Here is a 22,808-nt window from a genome sequence, read left to right on the forward strand (position 1 = left end):
TCCAATCGTACGGATGACCCGCTGTCTTTTGTCTCTATTTTTTAATCCGCAGCCCTTCGCTCAGGCAAGGTGAACGGTTATCGGTAACGCGGGCGTTACCGCAACAAGAACAGACTTAAGCATCCAGGCTACCTGTTTGAGAGGGCCTGGCGGATGTGCTAATTAAGCCTAACTTTCTCCCTTTCCAAAGTCTTATCTCTAGTTTTAGATCTACCTTTAACTATTAACTCAGAACTGAAGGGTTTCTACTTACAGGTACATCAAGCTGTCACAGAAGTTGCCCAGCCAAGTTGCCTAGCAACTGAGCACACTTGCCAGAAACAGCGAGAAGAAAGATAGCTTGGAGAAATAAGGGTCAGAGGGATAAAAGGCAGTTTTATTTTCAGAGGAGGGGATGGAGAAGAGAAAAGAGAATGGAAGAACTAGATGGGTAAGAACTGGAGAGGAATGTACTGAGACGGAGAAGAACTAGACTGAAGGGTTAGAAGAGAGCACTAGAGGGATGAGATGGAAGATGAGGAAGAGCCAGATGGGGAAGAACAAGATGGGAAAGAAGGAGATGGGAGAGGAGCTGAGATGGGAAGGAACTAGATGGATAAGAACCTAGATGGGGCAGAACTAAGATGAGAAAATTAAGATAGAACTTAGAGGGGACAGCAGATAAATGTAGAGAGAAATCAGGCAAGAAAGGAGGTAGGCATGAGAGCAGAATAGATGCTGTGTAGAGAGAGAACTGACAGAATAGTAGAGTGTATGCATGGACTGAGGAGTTTTGTGTACGTAGATTCATTTCATATCATCAAAGATTAAATTATCAGCTGGTTGCAGATTCTTCCCGGACCCTGGGAGGGGACTATCGAGGGGTTGGACCCCATAGTCCCTGTTAGCTTGGGTCAGCTATTCTGCTGGTCCAAGTTGGATTCATAAAGCAGACATTCCACAGGACAGTGCAGTGTAATTCCTGTGGGGTCCCAGCGATGGTGACATGCTAGGGAGTCTGACTCCTACAGCAGTTTAAATTCAATCGGCATCCCCCTTCTCAAGATGGCTCCCGGTCCCAGCACCCTGCGTTTGCTGGGAGATAACGGCCAGTCCTTTCCCCAAGTCAAGCTGCTGTGCAGATTTTCCCCGAGTGTCCTGCAACCCCGGGTGCTTCCCAGCACCAGTGTGGGGCTCTCACTGGGCTCTGGCTCTAGAGCTAGGTGCAGGTGTCGGGAGTATTTTCTAGGTTGCTCCAAGTCACTAGGTCTAACAAGGTTCCAGCATCTCTCTGGATCCCAGTGTTCTCCAATGTCACCCACCTCACCATGCAGCAACACACCTGATACTTCTGTTGTGAAGGTGAGGCTGCAGCCTGTCAACCATTTTATGAGAGACTGAGTTAATATTATAGTTAGAAGCCAGAAAAACCCAAAGGTCATTTTCAAATACGTTTACTTCTCTGTCCCATCAACAGAACCGTGTTAGCTCAGGACCCGAATCGTGCCTGTCCCACCAAACACCGTGATCAGACACATAAGGAAAGCAGCTGTGTTGTGGGATGTTTGATCACATTGTGAACCCTGAGATTGAGTTCAATAAAATCAATCTTGGGTCAAGAGGTGGAGCCAGCAACTCGTTGACAGGAAGTAGCCATAGCGAGTAAGAGGGGAGTCGGGAAAATGGACAGAGACGCACAGGAAATAGTGAGATGGGCCTTTGAGTCCGATGGCTTTTTTGGCTTGGGACAGGGGAAGAGAGCTGTCTTTCTGAGATGCTGGCTTTCTGGGGATGAAGGTCAGCTGGTTGCTCCTCAACTCCTCGGGTCTTTATTAGTAAAATCCTAAGATTGAGATTTAGTTTAAAAACACCATAGCTGAAGAAAGCACTGACCAGAGCGCATCCTCTATCTACTGCATCCTGTTTGGCTTTGGTGCTAATGAAGCGTGGTGCCCCACACAATACTAGGCTCCACGACAGAAGGTAGGTTTCCAAGAACACTGACAGGTTGTGGGGGGCTTTGTTTTCCTCCTCCTTCCTTTCCATTGTGGTCACAGAACTATTTAGAGACCCATGGAGGAAGTGTTGAGGTAGTGTCACATGCCTGTAATCCTAGCCTGGGGAGCTGAGGGGTGGCAGTGATGTTCTGTGCAGACACAAGCAATAAGTCGTTTCCTGCCAATCTCGGTCATTGTAGATCATTGTAGATCAATCTAGGCTGATCATTGCGATCAGTTGGAATGCTTTCTTTAGGGAGCCTTTAATAAAGCAACCTCTGAAGGAAAAGTATAAACCAAGTGAGGGATGAAGTTAATAAAATTCAATGCTCATTTAACTATTAGATTTCGTTTTATTTTGTCTGGGGTTTCAGTTATGAGAGGTCAGCCGCTCTGAAACACAGCCCAGCACTGCCACACATCCTGAGGCCTGAGGCTCTGTGTGTAAAGGGCTGGCCATCAAGCCTGACAGCCTGAGTCTGGTCCCACCACATGGAGAGAACCAACTTCTACAAGTTCACCTTTGACCTCCACAAGTGCTCTGTGGCATGTACGCCTACACCCACACATATAACACACACATATACATACTAAGTGTAATAAAAACATCTTTCAGATACTTTGAGAGACCAGATAAACATAATCTTTATTAGAGTGTATAGTCATAATTCTTCTCTTATTCTAATTCTTACTTTGTTCAATCAATAAACTTTGTCACAGACGTACACACAGGAAAGAACAGTTCACAAGGTTCAGTACAGTTTCAGGCACCCAGGGGAGTCTGAGGACACAGAAGAAGGGTCTGCAGCACAACCATTTCTGTTTGGTGTGGCACACACATCTTGAGGACAGGCAATAGTTACTTACAGGGGATGACCATTCCTGCAGGTGTGGAGAGAGGACTTTTTCCCCAAACAGCAGTACTGCCAATCTGAACGACTGAAGCAGGGAAGCAGTTGCTGCATGAACTCCTTGAAACATTTAAAGTTTCGTAGGGATTCTGTAACTTTACATGCCTTTGCAATACCACTCAGATACAAAGAAATGCTTTGCTTCCAGCCAGACACAAGCTCAGTTCACTTAACACTCTAAGTCATGCTATTACCTTATCTGGGAAAACCAGGCAGGCAGGAGTCAGCTCAGAGCTTCTCCCAGGAGCGTCCACTTCCATTACATAGTAGCATGTTTCCCGCAGAATGCACTACGAAGAAAGCTGTAAGCGGAGGTGGGCATGTCTCGGGAGGTACCGTGACATAATAATAATTGGTTTTACAAGAATATGGGGAGGAGAGGGGCTGAGGCAACTTGTCATCCAGTTGTGAAGGTAAAACGGGATGGGTGACATTTCGGCATCTCAAAACCAGGCAAAACTCAAGCAGGTGAGATGGTATTACTGTTTCTGCAGGGAACTGGAGCTGGGCACTGGTGTGTGCATGTACTTTCCTGTTTATCACTAGGGTGGCTACTTGCTCAACAGACCGTCCTGGCATTCAGCACTGGTGTTCAGAACACAGAACAGCCAACTCCCTTTCGCATCATTTCTCACTGTGTTCATCCGGGTATTACTCGCTTGCACTGATTTTCTGAAATGTTCTTTGGAAGCTCACACCATCAGAACAGCATCTTCAGCCTCAGCAGGAGGTCTTATTTCACAGGTTACACGTGACATACACAACCTTCTCCTGGCCTCTTCCGGTCAAGCACTATGCATGTTCTGGCCAAACAATAATAACATTCCCCTGTATATATGTATATAGATGCACAAATACACTAAAAACACAGAACTATATAAAATCATACACCACATAAAGCAGAATCATACTGATTTCCTAGTTGTCAGTACAAGAGAATGCATGCAGGGTAAGGCCCACAGAGCAAAGGGCTTATGGACATAGATTTCCAATCTCGGTTTGTATTTCCTGGAGTATAGTGACATGTCTTCCTTCTCAGCAAAATATTTAAAAATTTTTAGATATTTCCCACTGTGTTAGATTTAAATGAAAACACTCCCTACATACACGACAATAAAAGCAAAACAGCTTACAACACATTCCATTTTTAATACATCAAAGTTTCCAAGGCAACATTATTCACCGACTCTGCCACTGTCCCTAACGTAACACGGAGCTCTGAGGGAGTGTGGGTGGGGGTGGGGACCGTCCAGCAGGGCTCAGGTGCTCTTCTTTTCTTCACCCAGTAAGTTCACCGTAGCTTTCTTGACTGTTGGGGGAAAGAACATTGTATCAGAAGTTTTTATAGTGTAAGCTCCATGCTTCCTGGACACTGGATGAAGTGGGTGACTAGGGTGGGTGACCTGTAGGCTGAGTGGGTGACTAGGGTGGGTGACCCGTGCAGCTGGGTGGGTGACTAGGGTGGGTGACCTGTGCGGCTGAGTGGGTGACTAGGGTGGGTGACCTGTGCGGCTGAGTGGGTGACTAGGGTGGGTGATCTGTGCAGCTGAGTGGGTGACTAGGGTGGGTGATCTGTGCAGCTGAGTGGGTGACAGGGTGGGTGACCTGTGCGGCTGAGTGGGTGACTAGGGTGGGTGACCTGTGCGGCTGAGTGGGTGACTAGGGTGGGTGACCTGTGCGGCTGAGTGGGTGACTAGGGTGGGTGACCAGTGCAGCTGAGTGGGTGACTAGGATGGGTGACCTGTGCAGCTGGGTGGGTGACTAGGATGGGTGACTGTGCAGCTGAGTGGGTGACTAGGGTGGGTGACCTGTGCGGCTGAGTGGGTGACTAGGGTGGGTGACCTGTGCGGCTGAGTGGGTGACTAGGGTGGGTGACCTGTGCGGCTGAGTGGGTGACTAGGGTGGGTGACCTGTGCAGCTGAGTGGGTGACTAGGGTGGGTGACCTGTGCGGCTGAGTGGGTGACTAGGGTAGGTGACCTGTGCAGCTGAGTGGGTGACTAGGGTGGGTGACCTGTGTGGCTGAGTGGGTGACTAGGGTGGGTGACCTGTCGCTGAGTGGGTGAGGTGCTGTGACCTGTGCAGCTGAGTGGGTGACTAGGGTGGGTGACCTGTGCGGCTGAGTGGGTGACTAGGGTGGGTGACCTGTGTGGCTGAGTGGGTGACTAGGGTGGGTGACCTGTGCAGCTGAGCACACACCAAGGCTAAGAGGGCTTCCGGGAAACGGACAAGGTGCCTCTTTAGAGCACACATCCTCCAGACTTAAGCAGCATTCTCGAAGGTCATCTAGCCTCAATGCTTGTATGACATCATCACCTGAACTGTCTGTCACGGTGACCAGAGTCAGAGAAAGGGCCCACGCCAGCACTGTAAACATCCAGACCTGCTCACTGTGCCTCTGTCCCCGCAGGACAGGAAGTGCCGGATGAGACGGAGGTGAGGCAGAGTCTTCTGGAAGCTCCGGTGAGAATCCACAGATGGAAGCTGTGTTCCATGGAGCCCAGAGTGGTCTCCTCATGACAGCCAAGAACCCCCTGTCCACAAGGAGCTGGCAGCTCTTTTCCATTCACCCACTTAAAATCACCAGACAGAGCTGACAAGGAAGGAGTCTTTCTTCCTCAACTAGCTGTGTGAGAACTACCCAGTGGATCTGAACCATCTAGTGAACAGCGAGCCAGGGAGCCGGCCCCCCTTTCCTCCAATTTCTAAAGTCCTCTTTGGGGTCTGCTTTCATGGTCCAAAGCTGGCCCTGAGCAGTTGAGACAGATCTGATAGCCCATGTCACCTGAACTAGTCACGGTATGTCCCTTCTATGGCAGCCTCTTTCTAGACAGCTATCCAGGCCTCTTCCTTCCATCCACGCCCGTCACTACCATCTCTCTTTCTCCACTTCCTGAAACCCCCAGGCACACGCTCACCCCCACTTCTCTGGCACAACCTCCATTTCCCTGTTTACAACGTCCCGGCCCTGGCCATTCCCTCTGCGGCACACTGGGTAGACGCTCCCTCCCAGTCTGCCTGAGGACGTGGTTGTGGGTAGCTCACCCCTCTGACCACCAGCCTGTGTTCTCTACCGATCATTCCCCATTCACTCTCAAGCATGCTTGATTCTCCTACTTAAGAAAGGCCTCTGAAGTCTCAAGACCCTGCTTCCTCCTTGCGGATCTTTCCCGTTCTCTCAAATCTCTTCAGATGATCGCTCCCACTACCCATAATTGTCCTCTTCAGGCCACTAATCTGTCCTTGTTGCTAAGTCTGCTGGCTCTCTCTTGGTCTTCTTCATCTGACCTAACCCTCCTGCCAGGTGGCCAACGACACCTCACTTAGACCAGACTCTGGCTTTCCTGCTATCCTAATCTGCTTCTCCCTGCCGGTACACCCGGCTGCTGATGCACTTCCATCTTATGCCCTCCATGTAAACCTGCCTCCTGGGCTCTCAACATCTGTATCCACGAGGCTGTCTAAGTGCTCCATGCAGGTATCTATCTAACAGACATTCAGACATCTGCCCAGGACCGGATTCTGTATTTCCCACTACCCAGTCTTCCCGCCTCAAAGGCACGTCTATCCTTTCAACTGTTGAGGCTGTAGAGCCTGGTCTGGCTTCTCTCTCTCTCCAAAAGCCTAATTCATACACAAATCCTACCGTCCCTACCTTAAAAAGCCCACTCTCGTACTTATTATTGCTACCTCACTGTCACTACTGCAAATCCTGAAGCTACATCGCTACCCAGATCACAACATCCCAACTATTGATTTCCTTCCTTTTTTTTTTTTAATAAGGTTTACTTATTATGAATACTGTGTTCTGCCTGCAGGCCAGAAGAGGGCGCCAGATCTCATTACAGATAGTTGGGAGCCACCATGTGGGTGCTGGGAATTGAACTCAGGACCTCTGGAAGAACAGCCAGTGCTCTTAACCACTGAGCCATCTCTCCAGCCTGATTTCCTTCCTTCCTGAGTCCATTCCCCACCTTCCCCCCAGAGCTGAGGACTGAACCCACCAGCTCCTTGTGCTTGCTAAGCAAATGCTCTCCCACTGAGCTAAACCCCAGCCCTGCACTCGGCTCCTGACGCAGCGGCCACAGCCCACACTGCTCTCTGCTCAGCCCTCTCCGCAGCACCTTTCTCACACACAGTCGAAGCCAGCGCCCCTGGCCCCTGGGCAGCCCCCCTCTGCCTCCTACCCACCTCTGTCTCTGTCTCCTGCTATCCCTCCATGTTTCCTTTCCTGCTGCTCCCTCCAAGCTTCCCCACAAGCAGTTCCTGGACCATCTACCCTTCGGTTCCCTGCTACTTTCCAAGCCTGACTCAGGACAGCCTATGTGACGGCTATCTTGGTTTTCAACCAGCACACCTGGGAAGACGGAACCCCGGTCATGGGAGCCTGTGGGCATGTCTCTGGGGGCATTTGCTTGACTGTTAATTGATGCAGAGAGCCCACCCCCTGTCGTAGAAGAAAGAAAGAGCTCAACACAAACCCAGAAGCCAGCCAGCCAGCAGCCTCCTCCCTGACCTCTGCGGCCAGCTCCTGCCTGGGAGTCCCTGCCAAGTTGCCAACCTCTCCTTCCCAAGCTGGTTTCTGATGGAAACAGTTTATCACAGCGGCAGAAAACCAAGCTAGCACGGCCGCCTGGTGAGGACTTCCTGATGTCTCTATTGTAAACAAACGGCTCTTCTAGCTTCTGCCTCCCAAACGCTGAGGTTGCGGTCACGTACACGACACCCAGCAGCAGAAACAATCACAATGGCATGCTAACCGGGTCAGCCTGAATTGACCTACAGATATTTATCGAACGGTCGACGATACTCTAAAATATCTGCCTCAGGTGGACAAGACACTTTCCTAACGTGATGGCTGAAGGCTGGGCTGAACGTGTCGCTGAGGAAGCGGAGAGGACAAGGAGGCCAATAAGCCTGCTGTTGGAGCCCGGGGCATCACACTCCACACACCGCACAAGTCTCCTAGGCCTTACCTTCTTTAGTGATGGCGTCTGCGGTCTCTTTGGCTTTGTCTTTCACGTCCTTCACCACGTTGTCTACCTGGGACTCGTGCTTCAGGAAGATGGGCCGGATGATGCGTCTGTAGAGCAGCTCAGCCCCGTTGGACGGGCTCGGGGCCATGCACCACAGCAGGAAGCCACACTGCAGGGGCAGAGCACGGTGAGCAGGGACCTGGGCACTCGGGGAACATACTCACGCCCCCACCGCTCTGGGGATAGCTGCTGTTTCTGACATCTCCACTGGTGTTTCCGGGGTTCTCTGAAGGCTAACTGGAGGCTTTTCTTAGACAGAAAACCACACAACCATTCCTGAACCAGCAGGAGCTACACAAAGAGACTGTCTCAAAAAAGAAGGAAGAGGAAAAGGGGGAGCTGGGAACACAGTTCAGCTGTTACAGTGCTAGCCTAGCCCAATCAAAACCCTGTGTTCAGTCCCTAGCACCCCAAACACTAGGTACGGTGGGGCCAGCCCATAATTCCAGCCGCCTGTGGAGGTGGAGCAAGAGGACCAGACATTCAAGGTCATGCTCAACTACACAGGGAAGTTGAAGCCATGGGATATGTGGGACCATGTCTAAAATAAGCAGATAAATAAAACAAACAAGAACGGGAGGTGGGGAGAATGACAGGAAAGTAAAGGGAATATAAATATGTCATCATGAACCCTTCATGTTTTAAAGTGTGTGTGTGTGTGTGTGTGTGTATGTGTGTGTGTGTGTGTGTGTGTGATCTGAAATACGGTGCACGTGAGTGTAGGGGCACACGTGGAGCTCAAAGGCCAACTTTGAGGAATCAGTTCTCTCCCTCCACTGTGGGTTCTGTGAATCAAGTGCAGGCTGCCAGTCTTCACAGCCAACACTGTCACCCCCGGCCATCTTGTCAGCGGAAACCTTTTCTTAAAGTGACTACCCACTAATAAAAACCAGTGAATAAGGGCGGGGAGATGGCTTGCTGCACAAGCATGGGACCTGAGTGTGTGTGTGGGGGGACACATGCAGGTGAGCACACACACCCTACACACAGATACTCAGATACTCAGCGGCAGGCTGAGCACTTTTAACATACAAGATTGAGGTCAACATGGGCAAAAAGCAAAACTTCAAAGAAAGGAGAGGGACATGTCTCTGGCTAGTAGTTTTACATAGGATGTCTGGTTTTCAGGAATAAATTATTCATAAAGAGACAGATATTCACTTCAAAAGATGGCATTAAAGTGAGGCACAAAAGACCCACCAGATTAAGAATCAAAAAGTCCATTTCATGAGTTTAAGCAACTCAGCATGTTTGAGTCCTTTTCTGTTCTATAGGGTCTTAGGGAAATCATGATTGGTTTTTTTTTTTTTTTTTTTTTTTTTTTTTTTTTTTTTTTACATTTATTTATTTACTTTATATGGACAACTGCTTTGCCTGCAAGTATGTATTGCGACGTATGTTCACACCAAGTATGTATTGCGACATATGTTCATACAGTGCCTACAGAGGTCAGATCCCTCTGGAAACAGACTTACGGGTGGCTGTGAGCCATCATGTGGGTGCTGGGAATCGACCCTGGGTCCTCTGGAGGAGCAGTCAGTGCTCTTCACTGTTGATCCATCTCTCCAGCCCCACAGTGTTTTTTATCAGCTAGCAGTAGAGCAACAGTATCATCTAAAGTTCTCACTATTTATTAGTGGAACCCTCTGAAACGCCATCCACCTACAGAGACTCCAGCGGGCAGGCTCTCTTTTCTGCAGGAATTAAGGCAGGACTGACGGATGGGTGGAGCCAGATGTCTCCAGCTCTGTTCTCGATGTAATCACTGTGGAATACACAGCCAGAGATCCCCTTGGTACTTCCTGGTACCCTTAGCCACTGTCTTGGGACAGTAAAATAATTACTGCTCTGTATCTACATTCTCAGCATTTTCCAGTTCTCATATTAAAAATAAGGTTAATTACCATTCAACTCTCAAGGTAATACCCAGCTACCAGCTTTCAAAACTCCACCTTAATCTATGTTAACTGTTTCTCACACAGATGTGACCTCATTTTCCATCAAGCTCTCCTCCGAGTGCCCAATGATAACTCTCCCAGAGGTACACACAAGCCCACTCTTACCGACAGTTCAGATGAAAGACACATACTGCTTTAACTGGACCACTTCGACATCAGCACTGACACAATGAATCCACACGCCAACAGCCAGACTTCTGTCTGCGGCTCCAAAGCTAGTTGTAGGGGCACAACTGATAGTCAGGGACCATCCTGTCAGAATTTAAAGCTAACGCCAGAGAAAATGTATCCCGAGGGCTGGAGATGTAGCTCAATGACACAGCACTTGTCTGAAATACACCAGGCCCAGGGTTCAACCCCCAGCAGCGCGCGCGCGCGTGCGCGCACACACACACACACACACACACAGAGAGACAGACAGACAGACAGACAGACAGACACGAATGCCTGGTTTTATGTATCAACTTTTCCTACTCTGCTACAATGAACTGGTCAGAAACCTAGGTCTACCATTTATGTTTTGATAACATGAAAATAGAAGAGAAACTGTCTGGAGAACCAAAGAGAAGAAATATGCTCAGATTACAACATGTACTTGCGTGAATGGCCTTATGTAAACCTGTATAATTAAGGAAGGAAGAAAATAAACACATAAATCTAGATTTTGGAAAGCCTTTTCAATATAGCCACAGAAAGGTGTCAGGTTAAATTTAAAATCAACTGTTCAAAAAATAAAGAAAATAAAGTCATCTGTTCAAACTGTGCACAAAAATTTGAGGTCACCTGAGCCACACAGTAAAACCCTGTCTTTAGGGACATGTAAAACAAAAGTGACCGTTCTTCCTGAACCACAAATAAAATGACAAGGAGCAGAGAAGGGGTAAGAGTTTGTATCCTACTAAAGCATCCTATTTTTACTTCTGTTCCTGTGATAACACAGTCTGACAAAAAGCAACTTAGGGAAGGAAAGGGTATGTTTCACTTTCCAGGTCCTTCCCTGAGGGAAGGCAAGGCAGAGACCGTGGAGGAACATGCTTGCTGCTCACCACAGTCTCAAGTTCAACTAGCTTTCTTACCCACAGGTGGCCCGGGCTCACCTACAACAATCAGCAATCAAGAAACACCCCCAAGGCACGCCCACAGGTCAGTCAATTGAAACCCACTTCTCCGGTCACTCTAGATCGGGTCAAGTCCACACTCAACGCCAAGGAGGACCAAGTTAAAATGAGAAACAGTGGCTCTGGGGAGAGATGGCTCAGTACCTAAAGCACCTGACGTGGAAGTGTGGCCCCTGGGACCCATGTGCAAAGCTGGGTGGGCTGTACTCCCTGTGCTCGGCAGGTGGAGACAGGCTTCCCCCAGAGCAAGCTGGCTAGCAGAACTGATGAGCTCTGGGTTCAGCAAGAGACTGAGCCTCAGTAAATGAAATAGGAAGCAATTGAGGAAAACACTGATATCAACTTCTGTCCTCCACACATTGTGCCCATATATGAGGACAGGGGACAGAGACGGACGGACGGATACACACACACACGGGGACACGGACACACACACACACACACACACACACACACACACACACACACACAAAAAAAAGAAATCTTATCACGTTCTTCACCCACAAAAGGAAAAGCATCTTGTGCAACCCTCATGCACTGTGGACATTTCCTTGGGGTTATATTGTGAGGCCATCATTTTTCAATTCAACAAGAAACTCTCATGTTTGTTTTAATGACACACTGTTCACTGCCAGCACATTACATGTCTAATTCCCTGTGCGCTTATCCACACCAAGGATTTTCAATCTTTAAACTGTCTGCCAGGCCGAGCTTGGTGACACACACCAGCATTTACTCCTGTGGAATAATCCTCTTGCACACTGTGAAGATTTGTCACTTGAATTGGTTTAATAAAACACTGATTGGCCAGTAGCTAGGCAGGAAGTACAGGTGGGATGACCAAACTAAGAATGCTGGGAAGAGGAAGGGTGGGGTCAGGAGTCGCCAGCCAAACACAGAGAAAGCAAGATGAGAATGCCATACTGAGAAAAGGTACTCAGCTATGTGGCTAAACATGATAAGAATTATGGGTTAATTTAAGTGTAAGAGCTAGTTAGTAATAAGCCTGAGCTACCAGCCGAGCATTTATAATTAAATATAAGCCTCTGTGTGGTAATTTGGGAATTGGCTGCTGGGTATTTAGGAATTGCTGCTGGAACAGAAACTTCTGCCTACAGTTTACTGCACAGCAAGTTCAAGGTCAGCCAAAGTCACAAGAGACTGTCTCAAAAAAAATCTGTCAATTTAGTGACTACAATATGAGGCTTTATTATTTTAACTCCCTGAGTTGGTAGTTTTTGTCAACTAGACACAAACCTGGGAAGAGGGAATCTTTTAAACTATTTTTTATTTTGTTTTACATGTCCAAGTGTTTTACCTATCTGTATGTCTTTGCATCATGTACATGTCTGGTACTGGTGGAAGCCAGAAGAGGGCACTGGATCCCCTGGGACTGGAGTTATACACGGTTATGACCTGCCACATGGGTGCTGGGAATTGAACCCTGGTGCCTTTTCCAGAATAGCCAGTGTTCTTATCTCTTCAGCCCCAGAAGAGGGAATCTTAATTGAGAAAATACCCCCACCAGATTGGTCTCTACACAATTCTGTGAGAATTTTCCTGATTAATAATGGATATGGGAGGGCGCAGCCTGCTGTGGGCTGTGTCCCCCAGGCAGGTAGTCCCGGTCTGGGTAAGAAAGCAGGCTGAGTAAGCCAGACAAGCAAGCCAAGGAAACAGCAGCCTTCCACGGCTTCTGCTTCAGCTCCTGCCTCCAGATTCCTGCCTCGACTTCCCTCCACAATAGACTGACTGTAAGCTGTAAGACAAAGCTTTTCCTCTCCAGGCTGCTTCCGGACAGTGTTTTAACTAAGACACCCCAACCCCCATGTCACTGGGGAGGGTGCTTCCCAGACACTCATCCTTACATTTTTTTCTTTTTGCTATATAGAAATTCTGCCTGTTTCTTTCTTTACAGAAATTTTTATATATTTTGTATATCAGTTCCTTATTTGATATAAATGTTGTAAATATATCCTCCTGGTCTGTCATTATTTTGATGTAGTTTTATGCCACCTGTTATCATACAGAAATTGAGTTATTAAAATGTTTATTTTGGCCAGGTGTTGGTGGCACACGCCTTTAATCCCAGCACTCGGGAGGCAGAGCCAGGCGGATCTTTGTGAGTTCGAGGCCAGCCTGGTCTACAGAGTGAAATCCAGGAAAGGCACAAAGCTACACAGAGAAACCCTGTGTCGAAACCCCCCCCCCAAAAAAAAAAATTAATTTTGTCAAATTTATCAAATCTTTTTTGGGACTTTTACATTTTTTCTTGTTTCCAGACCTCGAAGTTCAAAAAAAAAAAAAAAAAAAAAAAGGTGGGGGAGGGACCAACCAAAGATCATGATTTCCTCACTCCTCAGGATCTGGCAGGTACAACTTCGAGGCATCTTTGAGGTTGGGGAGGGGAAGATGGAGGGGGAGTCACTCATTCACTGTTTCTTCTGCTGCCTCAGTCTCCCCAAGATAGAATGGACTCACCCACCCCAACTCTAGCATAAATGGGTGTGGCCTTTATTCCACAGCCAGAGTTTATGAATCCCTTGGAGGAAAATTGGTTTTCAGACCAAAATAATAAGACACTTGATGAGTACACTGTTTCTGAAGAAAAACAAGATAATCAACTACAGACTGTCAGGAGCGAAACCACAACTGAATGACACGGAATTTTACAGCGGACTGTTTCCAGCTCAAAGGAGTCAAACGGCTGTGCGAGCCTCGTGGCCAGAGCCCGAGAGCTGATGCAGGAGCCTGGATGGAAGGAGAGACCCGACTCCTGGAGGTGTCCTGGGCTGTCCAAAGTGTACACTCACACAAGTAAGTTAAAATTAAAGTAAGAGCCTAGAATAAACAGCCAGGCTTGAAAATTATGATAGCTGAAATAAAAATCACCACACATGGCATTAATTGAAGAATGGTTGTAACTATGAGCAAATGTAAGAACTAGACATACAGACAGGAAAGAGGGACATATGGACAGATTTTTTTTTAAATAAAGGCTAAGATCAAATAGCAAAGGAAAACTACGTTTCTTATATGTCAAAATTAAAAATCAAGATAAAGGAGCTGGCAGGGTATCTCAGTGGTAGAGCACTCACCTAACCCATGCAAACCCTGGTTCAACTCCCCACCCAGAAAAAAAACAAAAACAAAAAAAGAAACTGAAGAATGAAAAGGGTTCCATTGGGCTGGAGAGATGGCTCAGGGGTTAAGAGCCCTGACTGCTCTTCCAGAGGTCCTGAGTTCAGTTCCCAGCACCCACATGGTGGCTCAGGATCATCTATAATAAGATCTGATGCCCTCTTCTGGTGTGCAGGTATACAAGCAGAACACTCATACATAAAATATAAATAAATAAAAATTCTGGGGGCTGGAGAGATGGCTCAGCAGTTAAGAGCACTGACTCTTCTTTCAGAGGTCCTGAGTTCAATTCCCATCAACCACATGGTGGCTCACAACCATCCGTAATGAGATCTATTGCCCTCTTCCGGCCTGCAAGCAGAACACTGTATACATAATAAATAAATCTTAAAAAAAAAGAAAAAAAGAAAAGGGTGCCATTATCTAATCACCCACACCCAAGCTTTCTTAGATTAAAAATGAAGTATGCGAATATATATAAATAAAAATAAAAACGACTGTAAGTGAGTTAAAGATATATGAGGAACAATGACCAGGTGTAAAGAAAACTCCAGGGGTGCTGCATGCCGACTATATGAGCAGACTGAAAGGCATTTTCAAAGTCATAATTCTGTAAGTGGGAACGATAGGGACATGGAAGGGTGTAGCATCAGGTAGGATGGGGGTCGGGGAGAAGAGCCAATCATTTTTCAATGGGAATCAAGAGATACGTGTAAAATATAAAAAAGCAACTAAGCCAAGTATTATTTAGAGATAGAGGTAAATGACAAAACTAAATTGCCATAAATGAGGTGAAAGTGAGCCTTTTTGTTTTTTAAAAATATTTATTCTTATTCTATGTATATGAGTGTTCAGCTTATGTGTGCCTGGTAACCATGGAGGCCAGAAGAGGCATCAGATCCCCTGGAACTGACTGTTGTGAGCAGCTGTGTGGGTGCTGGGAATCGAACCTGGATCTCTGCAAGTGGAGCAAATGCTCTCAACCACTGAGCCATCTCTCCAGCTCTGACATGGTTGTTTTTAAGCAAAGTGCAGAATGGATTTTTTTTTTTTCAAAACCTTTCAGAACGACTTGACCCTTTAAACTATGCCCCGAGTACTGCGCGTTAAAATGACTACAAGTGAGGGGGACAGCCTAGAGTCCCTCACGGCCGGACACGGCACCTTCGCTAGCTTGCCAACTCTGCACTCTGGGGCCCAGAGGGGTTAGGTACATGCCACCCACTGACGAGAGAGAGCAGGGCCTCTTCCGTGGAAGACACGTGGGAAACCACCCGGGGAGAGGAATCCATATCCACGAAATGGACACCTTTCCCCTCCTGTTCACCTCGGGTACAAACCAGAAGCCCACAGAGATCCAGCTATGAGTTTCAGCTTCCTGTCCACTTCCCCAAATGTTGGCAGCTGGGCTTGTCCTGTGCCAAAAACAAGGTTTGGCAGGGCTGAGCTCTGACTACTACACCAGCCAAAGTTACCAAGATGACTTTCAGAAGCAACGGGACATTTTCTTCTCCAAGTCTATCATGGGAATGACATGGTTTTCCCCCAAATAACGACTCCTGTCCTGCACTATGAATGCTGCAAACATGCTGACATTTCTTTGCTGCGTCACACGTCACTGCATGAAGGTCAATGGCAACACTTGCGTCAAGTCACAGTGCTTCCAATCCCTGCAACTGCCCAACACACCTTTTGACACAAGCTGTCCCGGCTCTTCCAAGGCCTCAAACAAAGGAAGGGAGGGAGGGAGAAAGGGAGCCATGAATGCTGCTTTCTCAGCTGTAATGGGAGACAAGAGCCCTGGCAGCCAACATTTAAGTCCCTGCTCCTACTATTCCTGGTACAGGGCCCGGAGACGGAGTCCGAGAGAGGGAAAGGAGACAGCCGTGGAGGCGACGGCCCATTAGAAGCCACTGTACCTTCAGCATGTAGTAGAAGGGAAACCAGGACAGGAAGAGGTCCGAGAAGAATTCGGCAATGCTGAACACGCCGTACACCACCCAGTAAGTCAGCCACTGGGTGTCATCGTCTTTGTTGGGACTCTCGATGGCTTTCATTCTGAAAAGCAACGCAAAAGAAAATACGTTGTGAATTAGTGAGATTCATTATTCCTTCACAGCCTGTTCTCCAACATCAGGCAGATGGATCAACTGTGGCAAACTTCACCTCCAGCTCTCAGGGGCCAGAGGCAGGAGGATCTCTGAGTTCCAGGCCAGCCTGGGCTACATAACGAGACACTGTCAAAAACAATAAAAATAAATAAAACCTCCGCAACAGCTCCTGGGATACCTTTTTGGTTCGGTTTTGTCTTTTAGAGAAAGACACTGTAGCTTAGAGAGGAGAAACAGCATGTGTTACAAGTAGCGGAGATGGGTCTGTACCTGGACCACCTCCAAAGCCAGTGTTTACTGTAACCTGCCATTCTCTTCATTAGACACTGGACAGCACCCGGCAAAATGTCTGCACAAGGTGGACACTTAATATTTACTAATTAACCTAAGTACAATGGGAGGTTTTTAACCTGCTTTGGGAAGATACCACTGAGATTTTGTCCTGGACTAGAAAAAGCCACAGCCCACAAATTGGTCACAGAGCAGAAAGAGTAAAGAAAAGGTCACAGTCTCAAAGTCCAGGAGACCAGTCTGTCCTCCCCTCCTTACTTGGGCAGGGGAGGGTTCCATCAGAACTGAAAGGGTGAGGGTCGGAGTTGGTGTTCCAGACCGCTGACTCACAAACGTAGAGGATGACCGTCTACACCACCTGCAGCACTTGGTAAAACAACACTACCCTACCTACTCATTTCTAAGAAAACCCCAGCAGTTCTACAGAATATTTAACTACATAAACTATGTGTTACATTTGTTTCTGCTGCCTTCCTTAGCGATGTACAGATGTGTTACATTCCTGTGTGCTGTATCTGTTTAATTATGTAAAGATGAGTTGCATTTGCTTCACCTTGCTGGCCTAAGGCACCCGATTGGTCTAACAGAGCTGAATGGCCAACAGCTAAGCACACAGGGATTGGAGGAAGGGGGATGGCAGACAAAGAGAGTAAGTAGGAGGGGAAATCTAGACCTGGAAAAGAGGAGAAAGGCCGGGCGGTGGTGGCGCACGCCTTTAATCCCAGCACTCGAGAGGCAGAGCCAGGCGGATCTCTGTGATTCGAGGCAGCTGGGCTACAAGTGAGTCCAGGAAAGGCGCAAAGCTACACAGAGAAACCCTGTCTCGAAAAAAAACAAAAACAAAAACAAAAAAAAAAAAAAGAGGAGAAAAAAAAAGAGAAAGAGAGGGACATGCCCGGACAAGAAGCCAGGCAGCTGCCAACCAGCCACAAGAAGCAGTGGAAGTAAGATATACAGAAGGAAGGTAAAAAGCCCTGAGGCAAAAGGTAGACAGAGAGAATCAGGTTAATTTAAGTTAAAAGAGCTGGCCAGAAATGAGCTAAGCTAAGGCTGAGCATTCATAAGCAGTAAATCTCCGTGTCATGACTTGGGAGCTGGTCAGTGGCCGAAAGAAAAGCCTGGTCCACGGTAGCCCAAGTGGTTTCCCAGGGGCTGCGCTGGAGGACAGTCACCTTTCCCAGCACTGAGTAGACCGAGAAAAAGGTACACAGAAGACACTCCTGAAGAGAACTTACAGCTGCAATAAACCCATCCACCAGCCCGGAATGCACACCTGAACTCTCAAGTGTGTAAGGAACTTGAGACTCATTTAAAACCGTTCACCAAGATTTTAACAACTACATCTAAAAGCCCTCTATTTGCTTTGCTGGAGCAAAGTCTCTGGTTCTTTTCAGTTTCCAGCTAAACTCCAGAGGAGTTCTGGAACAATCCAGAAGCCCCTGGCAATGACTGCGGCTCTCTGCGCTGGCCTGGCTTCATTGGAAGAGGCAGACACCGATCCTGAGCTCCTGGAGTAAATACAGACTCTCCTGGACACACTGTGGTCCCTCAGGTCCATTACCCTCTGCAGGTCTACACTACCAATTCTACCACTGATCCAAAGCCTGACCACCTCTGCTCGGCACTGCGGCCTCTTTCTTCTCTGTCCTGAGCCACTTACCATGGAGGAATGGAGCGCCTCTTCCCTAGAGCAGACGGCAAGGGAGAAGGGGGGCTGGGTGAATGACAGGCAGAGCTACCGTGGGAAAGACGGCTCACTGCTGGGGGGGGGGTCGGCAATTCTACAAATTCATGGGGAATAAGGAACCACAAATGTTGAGTTGGAGGCACCTCAGAGATGAATTAACTAAAATTCTCCATTTTAAAATTTTTATCTTTTTGGTATTTTCAGACAGGTTTTCGTGTAGTCCAGGCTGGCTCCAAATTTGCTACACAGCTGAGGCTGGCCTTGGACTGCTCATCCTCCTGCCTCTGCATCCCAAGTGCTGGGATTGTAGGAACGCACTGGCACACCTGGCCATGCTAGAGTGTGTGTGTGTGTGTGTGTGTGTGTGTGTGTGTGTGTGTGTGTGTGAGAGAGAGAGAGAGAGAGAGAGAGCGAGAGCGAGAGAGAGAGAAGAGAGAGAGAGAGAGAGAGAGAGAGAGAGAGAACAAGGAGGTCAAAGAGGACAGAGTGGTATCAAAATGCATTCTAATTCATTAAGAGATTATAGGGGCTCCACACAACACATTTTTAAAGGGGGAATGGTCTAAACACATTTTTAATATTCTGACACCTTTATAAAGGACAACAAAGATGTCCTAGATACATTGCTAAGTATAAAAACATTCTAATTTTGTATTAAAACGAAACAGGCAAACAGATAAAAGACATGTTTGAGTGTGCTGACAAACCAAGACAGGTGTCCAGAAAGCTTAAGTATAAATCAGTCCTGAGTATCGGGGTCTCTGTAATGAGCAGGATGAAGGGGCAGAGGAGAGTTCTATCTAAAAACCCTGAGCTCCACACTGTAACTACTGCTTCCTATGAGGCCAGTTCTCTCTGGAGCTTCGCTAGAAACACTGAAGTGAACATACTCATGTAATTCTCTCTTGAGGAAAGAGCTAATAGATTTCCTTATAAACAGTCTTCTCTAACAATGTCACAGTCTGTGCTTTGGGGATTAAAAGCCTTCGATACACACACAGAGAAACAGGAGAGATGAAAAGCCCATCGGGTTAAATGGACTCATCTGAATTTCTACTTGAACAAAATGAACTATCAAAACTTACTCTAAGTCAGGGTAACCGGACACCACTTGACCACCCCGCCCACACCACCCATTCAAACCTGGGGCGGGTATTCATTCTCCCTGGGCTTTCGCTTGCTATCTACCAAGTGATACACCTTACTGTGTTGCTGTGACAATTACAGTGCTTAGTATATGTAATGCATTTGTAACACTGAATGGAACAGAATAAATATGTCCGTAGTAGGCAATAATTATAGTACGGTAATGCTTGTAGTACTCCTAGGGAGGTGAGCAGTCAGAGGCAGAAAAAGACCACTAGTTCTCTGACTAAGAGCTGGTAGAGGAATGTGATCAGTTAAGAAGGCTAAAAGGATAATAGAGAATTATAGATGGATTTTAATTATACCCCCAATCCTCTGTGCTCTAAGAATAAAGAGTTAGCCGAAATTCCCAAAGTCCTGTTTGCAGGTTAGTAGGGACATTTGGATACCGGTGAAACATTCTTTGGGCCAACTCTGGAAGAAACACTGGGAAACTACTTTCTTGGGCACTGAACTGGTCCTATCCACACGGGGCACTCCTGAGTCTGCCAGCCCACAGGGGTCAACAGTTGGTGCTGGCTGACTCCCTCCTTGCTGGCCCACCTACTGTTCACGGCTCCACAGCTGGGTTTGTTTGCTTGTTGAGACAAAGCTGAGGACTGAGGATGTTCCAAGGACAGCACCAAACACACAGGAAGAAAACCAGAGCTGAGATGGTCCTGAGCCACCCACCCCTCTCCCTCCCAAGCCAAACGTCACCACGAGAGCAGAGAGCACTCCCTGATGCAGACTGACCAGGCTGCAAGTCTCGGGTGATAACGAGGTATCCATCTGGGGGCGGCTGAAACACACTCCACTCTGGTGGGGATGCTGACAGGAGAGAGACAGGGGCATGCGGACATTTCTTGTCCGTCTGCTCAGTTTTGCTATGGGTCTATAATTACTCTTAAAAAACCGGCTACTTAGGGCTGGAGAGATGGCTCAGTGGTTAAGAGCACTGCTCGTTCTTCCAGAGGTCCTGAGTTCAATTCCCAGCAACCACATGGCTCATGACCATCTGTAATGAGGTCTGATGCCCTCTTCTGACCTGCAGGTATACCTGCAGACAGAACACTGTATATATAATTAATTAATCTTTTTTAAAAAAAAAAACAAAAACAGGCTACTTAAAAAGAAAATTCTACTTACAAATTAGGCATTTTGTAGTATCAGATTTTAAAAATTCTTACATTACTATTATACCATTTTTGTTTGGGATTTTGGGGTAAGTGCTGTTTACTTTCTTTGTTACTGTTTTGTTTGTTTTCCAAGATAGGTTTCTCTGCACAGCCCTGGCTGTCCTGGAACTCTCTTGTGTAGACCAGGCTGGCCTCAAACTCAGATCCGCCTGTCTCTGCCTCCAAATGCTGGGGATTAAAGGTGTGCACCACCCAGCAACTTTTTCTTTTTTGTCTGCATTTTTAATAATGGTAAAATTATTTGTGTTTCAAAGTACTGTTCTAAAATAAGTTTCTAATAGATTTATTACCAGTACATGTTTGATTTGCATACCTACTTTACAAACCTATATCCTTGGCTTTGTTTGTTTAGAGACACGGTCTCCGTGTAGCTCTAGCTGGCCTGGAACTCCGTATGTAGACCACAATGGCCTTGAACTCACAGAGATCTGCCTGTCTCTGTGCTTACATACCTATATACTTAGGATGCTATAAAATGTCTTGGGTCAGGCTGGGCATGGTGGTGCACGCCTTTAGTCCCAGCACTCGGGCAGAGGCAGGCATCCGAGTTTGAGGCCAGCCTGGTCTACAAAGAGTTCCAGAACAGCAAGGATTATACAGAGAAATCCTGTCTCGAAAAATAAATAAAGTCTTGGGTCAAAAGGTATAACAAGCGGAAAAAGTTTTAAAAGTACCAGGTGCCGGATCGATGGCTCAGCAGTCGAGAGCGCTTACTGGACTTGCAGCTACACGACGTCACAACCATCTGTACCTCCAAGTGATGGACACCCTCGTCAGGCCTCCCTGGACACCACCAAGCACGCAAGTGGTGTACATATGGGCATGCAGGCACTCATACACATAAATTTTTGTTGTTGTTGTTTTTTGAGACAGGGTTTCTTTGTGTAACAGCTCTGGCTGTCCTGGAACTCACTCTGTAGCTCAGGCTGGCCTTGAACTCACAGAGGTCCACCTGCCTCTGCCTGCTGGGCATTGGGATTAAAAGTGTGTGACCCACACCATAGGTTACTGTTTGAAAAGAGAGTGTGCTTACTGGACAACTCAGGAGTTAGGAAGGGAACTCGCTTCCTCTCACTGCTCATGTTCAACACCGTGTCAGAAAAAGGAAAACATAACAATGCTGGGTCAGGTCCGTGAGGGCGCACACTTGTAAGCCCAGTACTTGGGAGTCTGAAGCGGAAAAACGGGATTTGGGGCACAAAACCCACAGGACAACTTTGAAAGGCATAAAAACACAGTGAAGCCAAAGGGTTGGCACAGGGCTATAATCCAGCACTTGCGAGTCTGAGGTGAAGAATTATACCTGGAATGCAAGAATTACACAGCAACTTTGTGAGATCTCAAAGCTGTTAGAACCTATGTGGTGGGTCAGTGAGTCCAAGAGCTGGCTGCCTTGCCTAGCTGAGTTTAAACTCTGGAGCCCACATAACAGAGTGAAAGAGCTGACTGCTACAGGACGTACTGACTTCCACATGCGCGCGCGTGCGCGCGCGCGCGCACACACACACACACACACACACACACAGAGAGAGAGAGAGAGAGAGAGAGAGAGAGAGAGAGAGAGAGAGAGAGAGAAATAAGTGTTTAAAATGTAATGTAAAGCAAGGAACGCCGATGGGTGGGGAGGGCCGGAGGATCCAGGCCAGATTCAGCAACATACTGGGCTGGATGAAAAAACAGTTTCAAAAAACTTTGTAAGTGGAAAATGTAATTTAGTGATTTTAAAAAAGCATTTATTTATTTACTTATCTATTTCTTTTATGTACTATGTGTGAGTAGGTCGAGGCCACTGTCTCACCTGAGTTCCAGGAATTAATAAACTCCCCCTTCCCTCCCCACCCCACCCCAGTCTTTAGAGACAGGGTTCAGCTCTGTAGCCTGGGCTGGGCTGGAACCTGAGACTTTCTCACCGCAGCGTCCACAGGTGTGTGCCACCACCTTTTTTTTAAAGATCGGGTCTCATGTAGCCCAGGCTGGCCTCAAACGTGACACGTAACCGAGGCTCTCTCTGAACTGATCTCCCGCTGAGCCCCATCTCTTAGGCAGGTGTGTGCGGTCACAGCTGGTTCTGTTTCAGCTGTTCTGAGGAAGACGGAGCACATCTTTTCCTCTGTGTACGCACCTGTGACTGACTATCTGCGGCCATCTCTAACTGGCGGTCACTGCACCGTCAAACCTTCATAGCAATGCTGCTAATGCTGCTGCTGCTGCATCAGAAATTCTAACAGCCCCAAGCCCCTCAGGCCAGTGAAGACTC

At 47.4% G+C, this 22,808-nt stretch overlaps 1 protein-coding gene across 1 annotated transcript in view; it reads right to left on the minus strand.

The window, feature by feature from the left end:
- Positions 1–2,596: 2,596 nt before the first annotated feature.
- Reep5 (receptor accessory protein 5) overlaps positions 2,597–22,808 on the minus strand; it is a 33,115-nt gene continuing 12,903 nt past the window's right edge. Inside the window, exons 3-5 of the mRNA XM_028886820.1 lie at positions 16,058–16,196; positions 7,862–8,030; positions 2,597–4,196 (exon numbers count right to left, since the gene is read on the minus strand). Coding sequence (XP_028742653.1) covers positions 4,147–4,196; positions 7,862–8,030; positions 16,058–16,196 — 358 coding nt within the window. The 3' untranslated portion in view covers positions 2,597–4,146. The remainder of the gene's footprint in view (positions 4,197–7,861; positions 8,031–16,057; positions 16,197–22,808) is intronic.

This window comes from Peromyscus leucopus, chromosome 19, assembly GCF_004664715.2.
Source record: "Peromyscus leucopus breed LL Stock chromosome 19, UCI_PerLeu_2.1, whole genome shotgun sequence".
In the NCBI taxonomy this organism is placed as follows: Eukaryota; Metazoa; Chordata; class Mammalia; order Rodentia; family Cricetidae; genus Peromyscus; species Peromyscus leucopus.